Source organism: Aethalodelphis obliquidens, unplaced genomic scaffold (assembly GCF_003676395.1).
Source record: "Aethalodelphis obliquidens isolate GAN/ISIS:26980383/991018 unplaced genomic scaffold, ASM367639v1 scaffold2, whole genome shotgun sequence".
Classification (NCBI taxonomy): Eukaryota; Metazoa; Chordata; class Mammalia; order Artiodactyla; family Delphinidae; genus Aethalodelphis; species Aethalodelphis obliquidens.
The window spans coordinates 92730860-92746836 of record NW_020837946.1 but is presented as its reverse complement, the minus strand read 5'-3'; the positions used below and the strand labels follow the sequence as shown (position 1 = coordinate 92746836).

The 15977-nt window shown below is 44.4% G+C and overlaps 1 protein-coding gene across 1 annotated transcript; it reads right to left on the bottom strand.

Moving 5' to 3' along the window:
- Positions 1-8735: 8735 nt before the first annotated feature.
- On the bottom strand, positions 8736-12474 carry CXCR4 (C-X-C motif chemokine receptor 4). The gene is made up of 2 exons (XM_027132065.1): positions 12362-12474; positions 8736-10299 (listed from the first exon to the last, which is right to left on the bottom strand). The coding sequence occupies exons 1-2, from the start codon at positions 12374-12376 to the stop codon at positions 9253-9255; spliced, it is 1062 nt and encodes a 353-aa protein (XP_026987866.1). The 5' UTR covers positions 12377-12474; the 3' UTR covers positions 8736-9252.
- Positions 12475-15977: the final 3503 nt, after the last annotated feature.

Genomic DNA, 15977 nt, shown 5'->3' with positions numbered 1-15977 from the left:
CAGCACCAAATCGGAAGTGGTTAGGACCACTCCTCCACAAGAGCCAGGGGAAAAGACTTAACTAAAGAGGTACAGAAGCAAAGAAAGGAAATAATTTGATTGGCTATAGCTTTAAGCCTAGGTGGCTGTTCTTTAATTGACTGTCCTTAGCATTTTGATTTTATAACCTTGAGGCATTTAAAAGCTTAGATTTTGGTTTGTTTAGTAGGCTGCCAGGGCATTAGAGCCTCAGTCTAATAATCTCCTTGTTTAATTAATTCAACACTGCAAATGCCTAGTTCCTTTCAGTTCAACAATCATTTATTTAGTACTTAGTTGGGCCCTGAGCCGATTTAAAAAAAAAAAGAAAGAACAAGACTAGGTTCCTATCTTGGAGTGTTTATAGCCTAGGAAAGAGCTTATATACTTCTTTTCTCCCTGCCCTACACCTTTTAAAATAAGCTGATTATTTTTTCATTATTCATTATAGTAAGTTTGGAAAATACAGAGAAATCAAAAAAAATATTTAAAAATCAATCAAAAGGGCTATCACTTAACTACCGCTAATAACATTTTTATTTATCTTTTTTATATGCATAGACTTAAAAAAATTTATAATCAGATAGTATGTACAGTAGAAGTTGTATGAAACTGCTTCTTTCGTGTCACACCTCATACACATTTTCCAGTAGCCTTTGTAAACATCACTGAAGAAGCTAGATAATATTCCACTGTGTAGATTCACCATAGTTTCCTTAATCTTCATTTTGCTGCGAGATATTTAGATGATTTCCTATTTTCTTGTTATTCTACCTGAAAAACTCAGCTTTGCGCATTTTTAGTATTTACTACTCTTTCCTGAAGTTAAAGATCCAGAAGTGGTCTCTCTGTGTGCAAGGGGGTGAACATTGAAGCTTCCAGGGCATCTGCCAGGGCTTTGGAAGGGTTTGGCCAGTTTACGCCTGACTAGCAGTGCTTAGTGATGCCTGGCTCACTGCGTCCTTGCACTTGGGAAACTGTTACTTTGAAAATATTTGCTAGTTTGATAAATGAGAAGCGGTGTGTTTTGATTTTTATTTATTTGGTTGCCAGTGGGGTTGAACGTGTCCTCATACTTTTGTTTATCAGTTTTATTTCCTCTTTTATGAACTGGCACTGTGTGTCCTTTCTCATTTTATTATTTCTTCCACATTGCTCTTCTTTTCCACTTCTTACAGATGGGATTTCAGCTCAGCCAGGGTTTTTTTTCCAGGGCCACTTTAGCCTATACAGCTTGTCTTCCTTTTTTCAGGACCCATGGTGACTGATCAATTATTTTTGTACTGTCACACAGCTGTAACAGAAAGCCCATCTTAAACAGAATGCACTTCGCAGTTTCTTCAGTGTCTTCTCATGCCTTCTCATCTGAGACAGAGTTGGGCCTCTCTCCTCGGGAAAAATGTTCTATAAAGTAGTGAAGTTCACTTGGAAACTCTCTTAGTAAGCGACATAATAGCGGCAGCCCCTTGGAGATTAATTTTGACATTCCCATGAGGCACCTGAAGGCTAAAAGGGGATAGCAGAATTATCCTCATTCCCTCCAAAGCTGGGGTCAGGTCCAAAAAGGCTTTCTGCACCACTGATTTTTCTTGGGCTTTTGTGGCTCAGCTTGTGGCTGTGAAACACTATTCATCACCGTGGATTATGGCTTTTTCTTTTGTCCTATTTACTGGCTGGAGAGTTGCTGCCAAAAGTTGTGACTGGTGATTATCACTTTGGAGAAGCAAATCTCATGTTGCTCACGCCTGAGGAAGGTTAGTCCGTGTGTATCCCAACAGCTCTGATGAGTGGACCATTGCTGTTCTAGCTACGGGGAGTTTTAACAGAAGACACCACCTTCATCTGTACTCCTGGAGATGAGAGTGATGGAGCACAAAAAGTGGATAAAAACGGCAACTCTCCTATCCCAGGCCTTTCTTTTTTTTTTTTTTTAAATAAATTTATTTATTTTATTTATTTTTATCTTTGGCTGCATTGGATCTTTTTTGTTGCGTGCAGGCTTTCTCTAGTTGCGGTGAGCGGGGGCCACTCTTGGTTGCTGTGCGAGGGCTTCTCATTGCGGTGGCTTCTCTTGTTGCGGAGCACGGGCTCTAAGCGTGCAGGCTTCAGTAGTTGTGGCCCATGAGCTTAGTTGCTCCGCGGCATGTGGGATCTTCCCGGACCAGGGCTCAAACCTGTGTCCCCTGTGTTGGCAGGCAGGTTCTTAGCCACTGTGCCACCAGGGAAGCCCTCCCAGGCCTTTCTTCTCCAAATAATAGACCCAGTAAAGCAGCAGGATTTGGCCAACCAATAGGGCACAAATTAGCACACAGACCCACACTGAGGTCCTACCTGTGAAAGCATTTTGTGGCTGGTAAAGTGCTTATAAATGGTAGGTGTCGTGTTTTTGCAAATACTTAAAGGTCACAGGTTCACTGGGGTTCTTGGTGCCTTAAAGCTTAACGAGTAAACTGTCTCATGTTAAGAGTTTCACATATTTATTCACGTTTATTGAATTTCTTCTGTATTTAAGCATTGTTTAGCTGTGGTCAGCAAACTACAGCCAGCAGGTCAGATTTGACCTGTCCCTGTTTTTCATAGCCTGGGAGCAAAGAATGGTATTTACATTTTTATAAAATGGTTGAAAAAAATTAAAAGAAGAATAATATTTTGTGATATGTGAAAATTATATGAAATTCAAACATCAGGGTCCAAAAATAAAGTTTTATTGGAACACAGACACGCTCATTCATTCATGTGTTGTCTCTGGATGCTTTCCTGCTACAATTGGCAGAGTTGAGTAGTTGTGACAGAAACTGCATGCCCTGTCAAGCCTAAAACATTTACTATCTAGCCCTTTCCAGAAAAAGCTTTCGATCCCTGTTCTAGACACTGGAAATACAGCTATAAACAACATAGACATAGTCTTTGCGTTCATAGAGCTTACATTCACGTGTAACATCACTTTAAAGATGGCCCTGGTGGGACTCACCCTTGGTCCTGGCTTTAGAAACAGGTTCTGACCAACTGAGCTAACTTATGTAATTTTAGCCAACATTGGCACAACCTATGGAATCTGATTTCTCATCAAATCAAATCAAGCCTATCAATTAACTATGTTAGACTGCAAAGGTCTCTGCACTTAAGACATTAAACTAGTTGGGAAGCAAAATTTGTTTAAGAATGAAAGAAAAGAATAATGGTAATGACACACAACAGTTGCTTTTAACTTTTCAAAAGCCTTTTATGTGTGCTAGCTTACAAACTGCAGACTTCATGAGCTAAGAATTTAGGGTGGAAAAGCTCACTTTGGACTGATAGAGACTGAGTAGGCTTGCCAGAGGAAGTAGGATGTTGTCCAAAACGATGGTCATGATTTCATTCTTCAATCCCAGGGGCTTAACAAGTTGTCTCCTATGGACCGAAGTCCAAGAAACTGCCTTTGAGGCTCTTTCCCATATTCCATGGTTTGGCAGAATTTCTGCTTTTATCTTCATGGTGTGAATGGACAGCCTCCCTTGGGCTGCTAAAATAGGAAGACAGGGATTGGGAGCTTCTCACCCAGCTTGTGAGGTGGGCAGGGATCTGCTCTCCCCTAAATGGGAAATCAGTGGAAGCAAGACTTGGGGGACAGGTATTAAATAATAGAAAAATTGGGTGGGAGGGCAAAAACTTTGATTTCTTAAAATGTAAGGAAGTCGGAAAGTCTGAGAGTCCTTTAGCTAAGTTTCCAGCATGTCTAGAACATCAAAGGATTAGTTCTTCCACTATACCATGAGCAACATTCATACCTGCATGGCCCAGGGTTTTGTTCAATAAATGGTTCAATAAAAGAATGGCTGATAAAAAAGAATGAAATATTGCCATTTGCAGTGACAAGGATGGACCTAGAGATTATCATACTAAGTGAAGTAAGTCAGAAAGAGAAAAACGAGTATCATATGATATCACTTGTATGTGGAATCTAAAAAATAATACAAGTGACTCTCTATATAAAACAGAAACGTACTCACAGACATAGAAAACAAACTTATGGTTACCTAAGAGGAAAGGGTTGGGGGAGAGGGATAAATTAGAAGTATGGGATTAACAGATACAAACTACTATACATAAAATAGATAAGCAACAAGGATTTACTGTATAACACAGGCAACTGTCAATATCTTATAATAACCTATAAGGGAAAATAATCTGAAAAAATATATTTATAACTGAATCAGTTTGCTGTACACCTAAAACTAACACAATATTGTAAATCAACTATACTTCAATAAAGAAAAAAAGAATGGCTGAAAGAGTAAAGGAAGGAAGTCAAGTCTCACACAAACATTAATCAGAATGCTTAGAGCATAGTGTGCTCTCAGGAATACAAATTTATGGGTGTTCATTCATTAGCTCATTCAGCAAGTATTTATTGGGTCCTGCTATGTGCCAGGCACTGAAACCCATTTTATTTCAATGACTAATAGTGAAAACCTTTCTCAAATGTCAGTGTCTGCTTTGTTGCTTTAAAAAGTACAACCAGGCGAGTGTCCGGTATTGAACCCTAAAGAGGACTGGAGAGCATGGAGGATCTTTTTGACTTCATGGTTATTACCCTGGCTAATGTCATAGAAAATAATAAAGTTACTATAATGCTTAAGAAAGCACACTCTGCTGTCAGACTGCCTGGTGTCAAAGCTTTACCACTCATTAAATATATGGCATTGGGTTAATTTTGCCTCAATTTCTCCATCTGTAAAACAGGAAAATAATATTTCCTACTATATAGGGCTGCTGTGAGATTAAATAATCAATGTATTATTTAATGTAGGAAACCCTCAAAGTGAATGGTAACTGTTTTTGTTATCACATAGGATTCGGCCTAGAAAAGATAGAGATGTTTGGACTGAATATATTGAGAACATGAGGACATGCCCCAGACCTTGGTGGGTCTGTTTTAATGCCATTTATAGTATGCATAGCAGAAAGAGCATAACCCCTTTGTTTGTAGTTTAACTCTTTGACTGTGTCCTCGCCTGAAAATGCAGATAGCAATATCATCTAACTGATGGGCTCTTTGTGCGTGGATCACATGTACGAGAGTGCCTGGAATTTAGTGAGCTTTCAATAAATATTACTTTCCTTCTGACAGAGTCAAATATGAGGAAGTAATTCCCTTTGATTAAGAGTGTTGATGAGTTGAGTTCTAGTTAATTGAACTGTAATATGTAAATCAACTTAATCGTGGACCGGCTCTGCCAGATAAACACCCAGCACCTGGTCTGGTTTGGTTGAGCACCTTTATTTGTTTGATTTTGAAAAATTCTTTCCCTCTTTGTGGCTTTCTTAACATTGTGGATCCTCCAGCTCAGCCTTCAAGCAGTTTAGCATTTCCAGTTGAAAGAAGGATTTTCAGAAGGTTTTAGAAGATTTTAATTATGGGACTTAACAGGATTGATTTAAATTACTCCAAATCAGTTGCAGACAATGGAACAATGGGCTGGTACCTTTTATTTTTCAAATAAAAGGAGAAAGATGGGAAGTGTTCCTAGTTGAGTCACAGGCTGTGGTGAGGATTAAATGAGTAAACATCGTGGTCTTTAGAGCGACAGATATTGGGTGGAAACTAGAGAATCATCAGCAGTCACCCTTTACCATGTATTTCCCTTTGTGGGATGTCTTCTTAGAATGGCAGGAAAGCAGAAAACAAACAGAAAGATATGTTTGTTATGACAAAGTAACATTGAAATCAGGGTGAAAGAGAATTGTGTGAGTTGAGTAAAGTGGGGGTAAAAAAGCATTGAAATGAGACAGAATAAAGGAGGCAAAAGGGAGACCTTGGGACCCTGTCCAGTGATAATTTCATGAAATTATGCTGGTTGGATGTATCCTTATTCTGATAATAATTTTCATCCCATGGCCGTCACCTTAAAAACTTGTTCTCAGTCTTGAACACTGTTGACACTTTGGGCTGGGTAATTGTTGTGGGTGCCTGTCCTGTACATCGTAGGAGTTTAGCAGCATCCCCTGGTCCCTACCCACTAGATGCCAGTAGCACCTCACCTACCCTCCTACCCACCCACCCACCCCCCAGCATGATAACCCAGAATGTTTCCGGACCTTACTAAATGTTCCCTGGGGGGCAAAAATCACCCCCAGTTGAGAACCACTGCTCTGAAAGGATTTGTCTCCACTACTTTATGGGTCCCTGAGGCTCCAACATTCCTCTTAAGCCATTCCTTTGGCTAACTTTTGGATCTCTCCAGCACTGACCGGATAAGCCACTTTGGCAGCCAAGTGGAGACCTCCTCAAAGTGGGCTGGGTAAATCCCCACAATGCCAGGCTCAGTGCCACATTTCCAAGTGTTGGGGCCGCCTAGATTATTTTCTAAGGTAATGTGAATCTTGTCTCCAGCGGTCCTTGACCCTCTTAAGTGAGTATTACCTGGGAATAATGACAACTCAATTCTGTTTGTGGTGCCTTTATTTACTGACAGTAAGCCTGGAGAAAGTCACAGACACTTAGTTGAAATTATTAAAATAAAGCCTGTAGGTTATCCTCTTAAAAGAGTACCCCAGAATGATTACTTCAATATAGTAATCAAGTATAGGCATAACCACAAAAGGAGGCTGAGAAGCCCACAGTAGGGAGAGCTGAATTGCCAAGTGGCATTTTAGGAAAACAAAGGCTTGGCAAGATAAAAACATCCACTTTCCTCCCCAGTTACAGGCTTAATGTTATTAATAACTCAGATGTCATATTTACGCCATTATTGGCAGCATGCATACAATTTAAATATTTTAGCTTCCATTATACAACTGGATGTATATTACTGACCTTCAGGGGCCCCATTCATAAGGGATGAGGAAAGGGAACAATCAGCTACTTCATGCAAGGGCTGGCCAGCAGACTGGGTTTCCCAGCATTGTCAGACAAACCACCACACAGGGAATGTTTTGGAGCCGCTTGGAAATGGCAGGGTCAGGACAGAGAATGATAGGGGTGGGGGAGCTTTCAGGGCAGGGAGAGAGCCAAGGCTTTTTTTCTTTTTGAAAAAGAGATATCCCACCTTTGTTCCAAAGGAGAATGAAATATCCATTAAGACTGGTGACACTGGGAATTTTGTTTCAGCTCAGTTCCTTTTGTTGTGACTCCAGGGCAGAGGCGAGGAATCTGGGGTGACAAGGTTTCAAGCTAAGATGAGAAAGAAAAAGAATTCCTTCCAAGGATTTCTTCTATTGTCTCCTCAAGAATAAATATTTATAGAGAAAGTTCAAGTGAAGTCTTTTACAATGGTCACGGCTTTAAGACTAAGCCTTTGAGAGAAAACATGTAAAACTATGCTTAAATGAAGGGTGATCCAATTAGGCTTCCCAGGGTAAAAAACCAAGAAACCTCAAGATAATTTCCTATGTAAAATCTAATTGTGTTCTCAAGTGGAATAGGAATACTACTTTGAATTATCCCAGCTCCATAGACTGCAGCAAAAATGGACAGCCAAATTGGATTCTATTTTAAGTAATTAAATTATTTCCCTTCACAGGATCTATACTTTGTCTTCAACAAATGTGATTTGCCTCAGAAAGATAAGACATTGCAATTTTTCCTCCAAAATGGATTTTCTGTGCCAGAAACAATTATGAAAAGTAGACCAAATATTGCCTTATTTATATCCTGGTTATTATCTTTGAGGGCATGCCTGGAGTGCCGTGTGTGTGTCACAAAGTGAGACAGGTATGGCTACCATAGTTTAGAAATTATCTTTGAATGGAGACCGGAGCTGAAATGTACTCAAGAGCTTGGGGCTTGCACAATGGTAGTGTAAATAGCCACGGGTGATGTTACATAAGACTCCAAAATCTTGTGCAAAATGTGGGCAATGGGGAGCTTGCATCAATGGACCTTTCTTCTGAGCTCTGAAAGCACCAATTTAACTTTTATCTGCTTGGCTGAACCCTTGAGGTGCTAGATGTTGCAATAGATTAAGTGTTGAGATTTGCATAGAAGATATTGCAAGAGGGGTATTTTGGGCATGGTTAATTTTATGAAGAAAACATTCACTTTTGGCTTTTGGCTTTTATTTTCAATAGCAGTTCAGTTGCCTTATGACCAGGTGTTCTGGGGGACAACAGTGGGTAATGGTTAAGAGCAAGGGCTGGAAGGATGAATGGAGTCAGCTCCTGGTATGTCCCCTTGAAAGTGCAAGTTATGGCAAGTCTCTGAACCTCAGTCTCCTTGCCTGTCAAAAGGGCGTGATGACATCTAGATTGAGAGGCGTAGATGAGAAGAGCATACAGTGCCTGGCTGGCACAGACCTGGAGTACACAAGGGGAGGATAGTAGTAAAATCTAAAACATGGGATTGCATACCTTTTCTTCTTTATGCACATTTATCCTTCGGGAAGATTATCTTTCATAGGAATATGTACTGGCTGGATATTTCTAAACTTCCATGAGTTAAGAGTGGTTAAGACTTCAGATAACTGAAGTCACATTACCTGGTTTGAGATATTCATTGTGCTTACTTACTATACTTTGACCAAGTCACTTAGGCTTTCTGTACTTTGGTTTCCTGCTCTACAAAATGTTAGTAGTAATAGAACCAGAGCCTATCATAGAGTTGTGATAAGGATTAAGTAAAATATTACAACTAAAATACCTAGGACAGGATCTGACATGCCATGCAGGTATCTACTGTTATTTTTGACTTCTGCCAGCCAAAGGAATGTCAATAGAAATCAGAACATAACACTAAGTAGGTTTATCATGTACTTTTATTAACAACTTAATACAAGGCTGTACATTGTAGGTACTGAAATCAACCCCCTCCTGAAAACTAAACCACTTCAGGCTTTGGTTAAAAGTGCCACCTTCTACAGCAAAACCACATAGTGTAACCGAACACTTTAAGAGCAGGAAGAGGAAAATGTTCCACTGGAATGGACAGATTATTTATTTACAAACAGCTGAGGATACTTTCTAGCTTAAGTGATTTCACTATACACTCTGGAATGTTCAGTTCCCTTTTCTACGGTCCTACAATGACATACAGCAACTAAGAACTTGGCCACAGGTCCTGCCTAGACGCTCATCAACATGAAACAACAACAAAAAATATTTATATAAATAAGTCAATTAAACCTCACAAAAACTAAAGGCACACAAGAAAAAAAGTCCAACAGTCGATAAAAACTGTACAGTGTTGGTCAGTCTTTTATATCTGAAAAAATGTGTAACTTCAGAAAAAGTTCTTTAATGTATACAAGTCCAGTGTTAGCTGGAGTGAAAACTCGAAGACTCCGACTCAGTTGAAACAGAAGAATGTCCACCCCGCTTTCCCTTGGAGAGGATCTTCAGGCTGGACCCTCTGCTCACAGAAGTGAGTGCATGCTGGGCAGAGGTTTTAAATTTGGCCCCAAGGAAGGCATAGAGGATGGGATTCAGGCAACAATGGAAAAAGGCTAGGGCCTCGGTGATGGAAATCCACTTGTGCACAGTGCTCTCAAACTCACACCCTTGCTGGATGATTTCCAGGAGGATGAAGGAGTCGATGCTGATCCCAATGTAGTAGGGCAGCCAGCAGGCAAAGAAAGCCAGGATGAGGATAACTGTGGTCTTGAGGGCCTTTCGCTTCTGGTAGCCCTTGGAGTGGGACAGCTTGGAGATGATAATGCAATAGCAGGACAGGATGACGATACCCGGCAGGATAAGGCCAACCACGATGTGCTGAAACTGGAACACCACCAACCACAAGTCGCTGGGATAGAAGCGGTCGCAGATGTACCTCCCATCCCCCTCCTTGACGTTGGCAAAGATGAAATCGGGAATAGTCAACAGGAGAGCAGGTATCCAGACACCAACATAGACCACCTTTTCAGCCAACAGCTTCCTTGGCCTCTGACTGTTGGTGGCGTGGACGATAGCCAGGTACCGGTCCAGACTGATGAAGGCCAGGATGAGGACACTGCTGTAGAGGTTGACTGTGTAGATGACATGGACTGCCTTGCACAGGAACATCCCAAAGTACCAGTTTGCCACGGCATCAACTGCCCAGAAGGGAAGTGTGAGAACAAAGAGGAGGTCTGCCACAGACAGGTGCAGTCTGTACTTGTCTGTCATGCTTCTCAGTTTCTTCTGGTAACCCATGACCAGGATGACCAATCCGTTACCCACTATGCCAGTCAAGAAGATGATGGAGTAGACAGTGGGCAGAAAGATACGGTTGAAATGGGCATTTTCCTCCCGGAAGCAGGGTTCCTTTATGGAGTCATAGTCTCCTGAGCCCAAGTCATCCTCTGTGTAATTATCTGAAGAGAAAATCTGAAAAAGGCAAGGGAATGGACATTCACTTTTCAAGTTCAGCAGGCATTCCCGAAGTTCCAAACAATGTTTCTGGTATTTTAAAAAAGCAATTTATAAAAACCAACTCAGCCCGGCCTGCTTCAGGAACTTCTGCTCCCACTACAGTACTGGGGTCAGAGCACAAGGGAATTATTCTAGACTCCTACAACTCTCCTCCCATCTTCCCCCATAGTCGCTTCATTATATCCCTCATTAGGAGAACCAGTTACAAAATTCTTTGTTCAAAACAAGAGGGCGATGAGATTCTTTGGGTTCCAAAGTCACATCTTTGCTAACTCTTCTGCCCCGCCCACTAGAGGGAAGGAAAAACCTTGGGAGGAAAAAAACCAAAACAAAACACAAAGAGGCCACTCCTAGGCGGCATGATGGTGGGACTGGGGGTAGAATCTCGTGTTCCGAGGAGCTGGGATTAACTTTCTCTATGAAGATTCGCCAGGAGAGGGAAGAGGGGAGGAAGAAGCACTGCGGGGTCCCAAAGACTCTTATTCTAAGGCATGAAACACTGTTTTCTCCACGACTGTCTAAACACAAACCATTCCGTACTTCAAGCAACATGTAGTGGGGAAGGGGAATGCGGTCTTAAACGAAGGGCTTTGGTGCTTGAGGGCGGGGGTGGGGTGTCAGAAGCGGGGAACCCTCACTCCCACCGGCGCCGCTCAGGGGCGTGGGTTTCTCTGCCAAACCCATGTTTATCACTTGGCGCCTTTGGGACGTTAGCGAACACAGCATTTTAATGGGAGGGGAAAGTCACGGGGTCTGCACCCGTGGTCCTCGCCCCGAGTTTCATTTCCTCACTCTCCCGGGTCGCTTCCCATCCCGCCACGGATCCAGTTAATGGGGTGGGAGGTCTGCAAGCTGGAAGCCTCCAGGCGGAGGGCGCGCTGGGGGCCGGGTGGTCCAGCTCCAGCCTTCCGCGCGGCCCAGCACGCCCACCGCCGGCAGGCAGTGGCTCCAACGGTTTGGCCCAGCCGCACGCCAGGCGCGGTCCTGCAGGGTGCTGGGGAGAGATTGGGCGGCTTCGCCGCGGGAGCCTTTGAATCGCGCGCCGCTGGGGGAAACGAAAAGCCTCCCTACCAAGGGGATTTCAAAAGGCTCCAGGAAACCACCGACGGTTAACTGGCGCAACCGGGCTCGGTGAGAGCCCAACTGTCCCCACTTGCACCTGCGTGTCTGCGCCGCAACTACCGGCAGCCCAGGTGCCCTCCCAGCCCTTCACTCCACCCTTAGTCCCCGCCGCGCACACCTCGGAGTGCTGCTGCACCGTGACCGTTTATATACTCCTTCAACTTCTGCACGACCCCCAACTCCAGAAGCCCGGGGCCCACTCGCGGCGCTGGCGACGCCCGCGATGTCTCTCCCTCAATCCTCAGTGGCGCGGGCTGCTCCCGGCCACCTCCCTGCTGCGGCCAACGCGCAGACACCTCAGCCAAGCGGCACGGTGGGTCCGCCCTCTGCTCCCAGTGCCCGGGCACTGGTACAGCTCCGCGGGCAGCAGAGTTTAGCGAACACGCGCCCAACACCAAGAGCGGTCCCCAGGCGCCTTTGCTCCTGAAGTTAACCAGGGGCGCAGTCTCCCTCTGGGAACTCAGCCCCGGCGCGCCGCCCTCCACCTCCAAATTCAGATCATGTAATTCGCTCCAAAAGAAACCCCCGCTCCCCCGAGTAAGAGACCCACGGTCTCTGGCAGCGCGCACATCTTCTCTGCACTTGTGCACAGAATGTTCTGTTTGCAAACAGCGTGCAAACCCGGCGCGCGCCGCAGAACTCAAGGGGGAGACACATGCAGCCACCGAAAACGGTCGTTCCCATCTTTTCTCCTCTACTTAGAAAAAGATTTCAGTCCAACCCCACCCCCCCACCCCGACCGTAGCCAAGCGCACGAAAACTCCTTTCTATGCCCCTTCTCGGGGGCACGGGCACCTCCAATATTCTGGTCGTTTCTGCCCGCTCGGAGAGGGGTTGCGCTCTAAATTCATGTGTTTGTAATACGTTTAAGAAAAAGCAGGTTGAAACGACTTACATGGAACCCGTCCATGGTAATCGCTTGCTCTCCAGCCGCGGGGGCTACCGGAGTACTCAAGTCCTAGGAGACACTTTGCTACCTGCTACCACAGCCAACAAACTGAAGTTTCCAGTCGAAGCTGGACTTTTATAAAAACACGCTCCGCGGGCGGCGCATGCGCCGCGCGGGTGGCCGGGAGGGCGGGGCGGGGAGAAAGGCGGGGTGGGGGGGGGGAGGGGCAGATGAGCGGGTGGAGGCCGCGAGGGAGGGGCGAGGGGGTAAGCACTCAGGCGGCCCCCGCAGGCTAAGCCAGGGAAGCCCCTCAGCGGCTCCCTTTAGCTCTAGCTCGAGATCACCTCGTGAGTCTAGAGCTGTGGAGGGCGTCCCGGAGGCGTGCCGCAACTTGGGAAAGCAGGATGCGCCTGCAGGGAGGTTGAAAGCGCGGGCGACCGACGCGTCCCTGTGTGGCGCGTCTATCCTTGCTCACGTGGGTGGCATTCCAGACCCGGGAAGGCTACAGATGGAGACACTGAGTCCCAGAGAGGGGAAATGACTTGCCAGAGTAACCCGACCAATAGGCGGCAATGCTGGCATCGGGTCCAACATCTGACTCCATTCCCTGCTCTTTCAGCACATGCAATCCATTCAGGAAATGAAATAAGTAAAGATTCTTTCTTCAGAGCACAGCTGTATATAACTAGGCATGCACATCCACAGTAATAGTACTAGAGTCAGGAAACACTTTCAGAAGAAGGTAGGATGATTTGGCATAATTCTGGGGGGAGGCTGTGATAGAGAAGTAGGTATGTATTCCCAGGTAACCAATTCGTGAATAGTACTTAAAAAAAAAAAAATATATATATATATATGCTTTGTTCTCTTAGAGAAACTTAGCGATAGTACTTTTGTAACATATCACAAGGTAGTTGCACAGAATCATTCATTCCCACAACACCCTGTGGGTGTTACCATTACAGAGATGTATTTAGTCAACAGATATTTAGTGAGGGCTGACTGCATGCCACACACTGTTCCAGGCGCTGGGGATACAGCGGTGAACCTGGCAAAGCCCCCAGGCGGAGGAAACAGGAAGGAGCCCTGCAGAGATGAAATGCCAGGGTTGGCAGGAGGTTCCAAGCGGACTCGAACCCACATCTACCGGCCCCGCATCTGCAGTCCGACCCAATACGGAGGACAAGCCTTGGCAGCGGTAAGAAATTAGGTTGGAGAGCAGGGCGGGGTGGAGTTGGGGTGGAGTCTGGACGCTTAACCCCAGACGGCTGGGGTTTGCAGTGGGCGCCCAGACAGTGCTTTCCAGTATCGCGCCACTTCCCACCCACGGAGAGCCTGGGTGGGGCCGGGGACCCAGTGAAGGACGGGGCCGAGAAATAGTGCGACCGACCGCAGGCGGGGGTGACCGCAGGAGTGACAGCGGGGACCCAGGTGTGAGCGTCAGCCGCCGGGAGAGGTGGTTGCACTGCGACGCGGACTGCAGACGCCTCCCACCCTGGGACCCTCGCGAGAAGAGGGCTTGCCCAGACTGGACCTTAAGCACCACCCCCTTTTTCTTCCAGATGAAACCTTTCAATCTGGAGGTGTTACAGAGACAGTGGGTAGGCTGGGAACTGTATCTCTACAGAGCATAAGTTTTTCCTCTTTTGTCTGGACCCTTTCCCTAATATTTGTCGGTGAAGGTCCTCATCTACTGAAAGCTGATATTGGAGTTAGGAGGTGGGACTCTCAGAAACTGTCAATTTAGGACACAATAATGATGGGATAAAATCGGACATAATATTATGTTATGTAGAATTTTTTTAAGTCTTAAAAGCACTTTAAATTTTGATAAATCATTAATAAAATGTCAGGATCTTCACATTTCCATAAACCAGGTAGGACAGGCATCCTATCGGCTGAAGGGCTGGCGTTTCAGACAGGTTCCATGGCTTGCTTTTCTTGAAGCTTAGTAGTGGCAGAGTCGGTGTGTTTTGACCCAGAATGTCAGCAGCATTGTACCTCAAAACTCTTATCTTCACAATGGCTAACACCTGAAAAGTGGAATCTCCCAAACCCACCCAAAAAGGGGAGAGAAGGTAAATCCAGAGTAAAATGATTTGCACAATAAATATTTGTTGATTGTTTGCAGACAAAAGAAAGCTCCTTTCCTTTATCTGAGCACTCCTTTACATCCTTTTAGGTATATTGCTAGAAGGAAGAAGATAGTTAAGAGAACAATGAAATGCTATTTCGTGACTATCAAATTAGGCAAAAAATTTTCTTTGCAAAGATAATATTGGGTCTCAGGATTTGATAAGACCAACTGTCTCTCGCCTGTGGCTGGTGGGAATGTGGGTTGGGACAATCCTTTGTGGAAAACACTTTATATTCAGCAGGAACCTTAGAACAGTAATTCCATAAGTTTCTATGGAAACTTATCCTAAAGAAATAGGATTTTGCAACAAAAGTATTCACGTTCACAGAGGCATTTTTATAATAGTGAAGTACCTGAACAGCCCTAAGTGTCCACTGTTAGTAGAATAGCTGAGAAAACATTGGTACATCCATATGTGGAATTCCATATGCCCATTGCAAGTGATGTTTGCAAAGAATTTTTAATGACAGAGGAAGATGCTTATGAAACATTAGGTACAAAAACCAGGATTCCAAACTGTGTATATAGTGTGATCTCAGTTATGTTAAAATTAGGAGAAGTTTGGAAGGAAAGCCAAAGTGTTTATAGGAGTTTTCATTGGGTACAGAATTATATTTGATTTTTTACTTTGTTCCTTGCGTTTTACTGTGCTTTCCAAATTTCCTATAGACGTGAAACATTTTCATGTTCAGGAAAAAGTCAATATGATAAAAAAGGAAACAATCCTTTCTCATACCTTTCCAATTCCTAAAGTATTCGCTAGACATGATAACTTTTTCTATGATAGTCGTCCTTTCCTCTTTCTAAGGAATGGTCTCAGGTCATTTTCCTCTGCGCTAATCCTACCTGAACTGATTTTTTAAACGCTGTGATGTTCTTAAAAACAAAGCAGAACAAAAAACTCAAACATTTATTGAAGGCTTGTAATATGCAGCCCACCTCATATAATCCCCTCAACAACTCTGGAAGGCATGTACCACCTCTACTCCACGGTTAAGCAGACTGAAGTCCAGAGAGGGTGAGGAACTTGGCTGTGATCACACAGTGAGGATCTGCAGCCAGTCCGTCTGGCTCCAAAGCCCAGGCTGTCTCCACTACATCACAGTGTCTGCTTTCTCTGATGCTGAGATTCACCGTCTGAAACTCCTTCCTCTGAAAGGGCATTTGGCATTTACTTACATGCTGCTTTGAGTGGCATCTCTTGTGACAATATTCAATTTTAAAATGAGTGTATAGCTTTTCTCCTCTCCCCCAAATAGTCTAGGTTCCTTAAAGTGAATGCTCAGATATCCTCTATGCAGCTAGCCCACTGATGAACAAATGATGGACTCCTTAATCGTTTATTGAAGCTTTGTTTAACGAATTAATGACTTCCCTGTGTGGCTCTGGCAACAGAGCTAGGCCTAGGGGCTGTCAGGGCTTGGCAGGGTCCCCGAGTTCTCAGGCTGGCTTTAGCCCAGGGAATAACTAGTCTTGGCCGTGGTT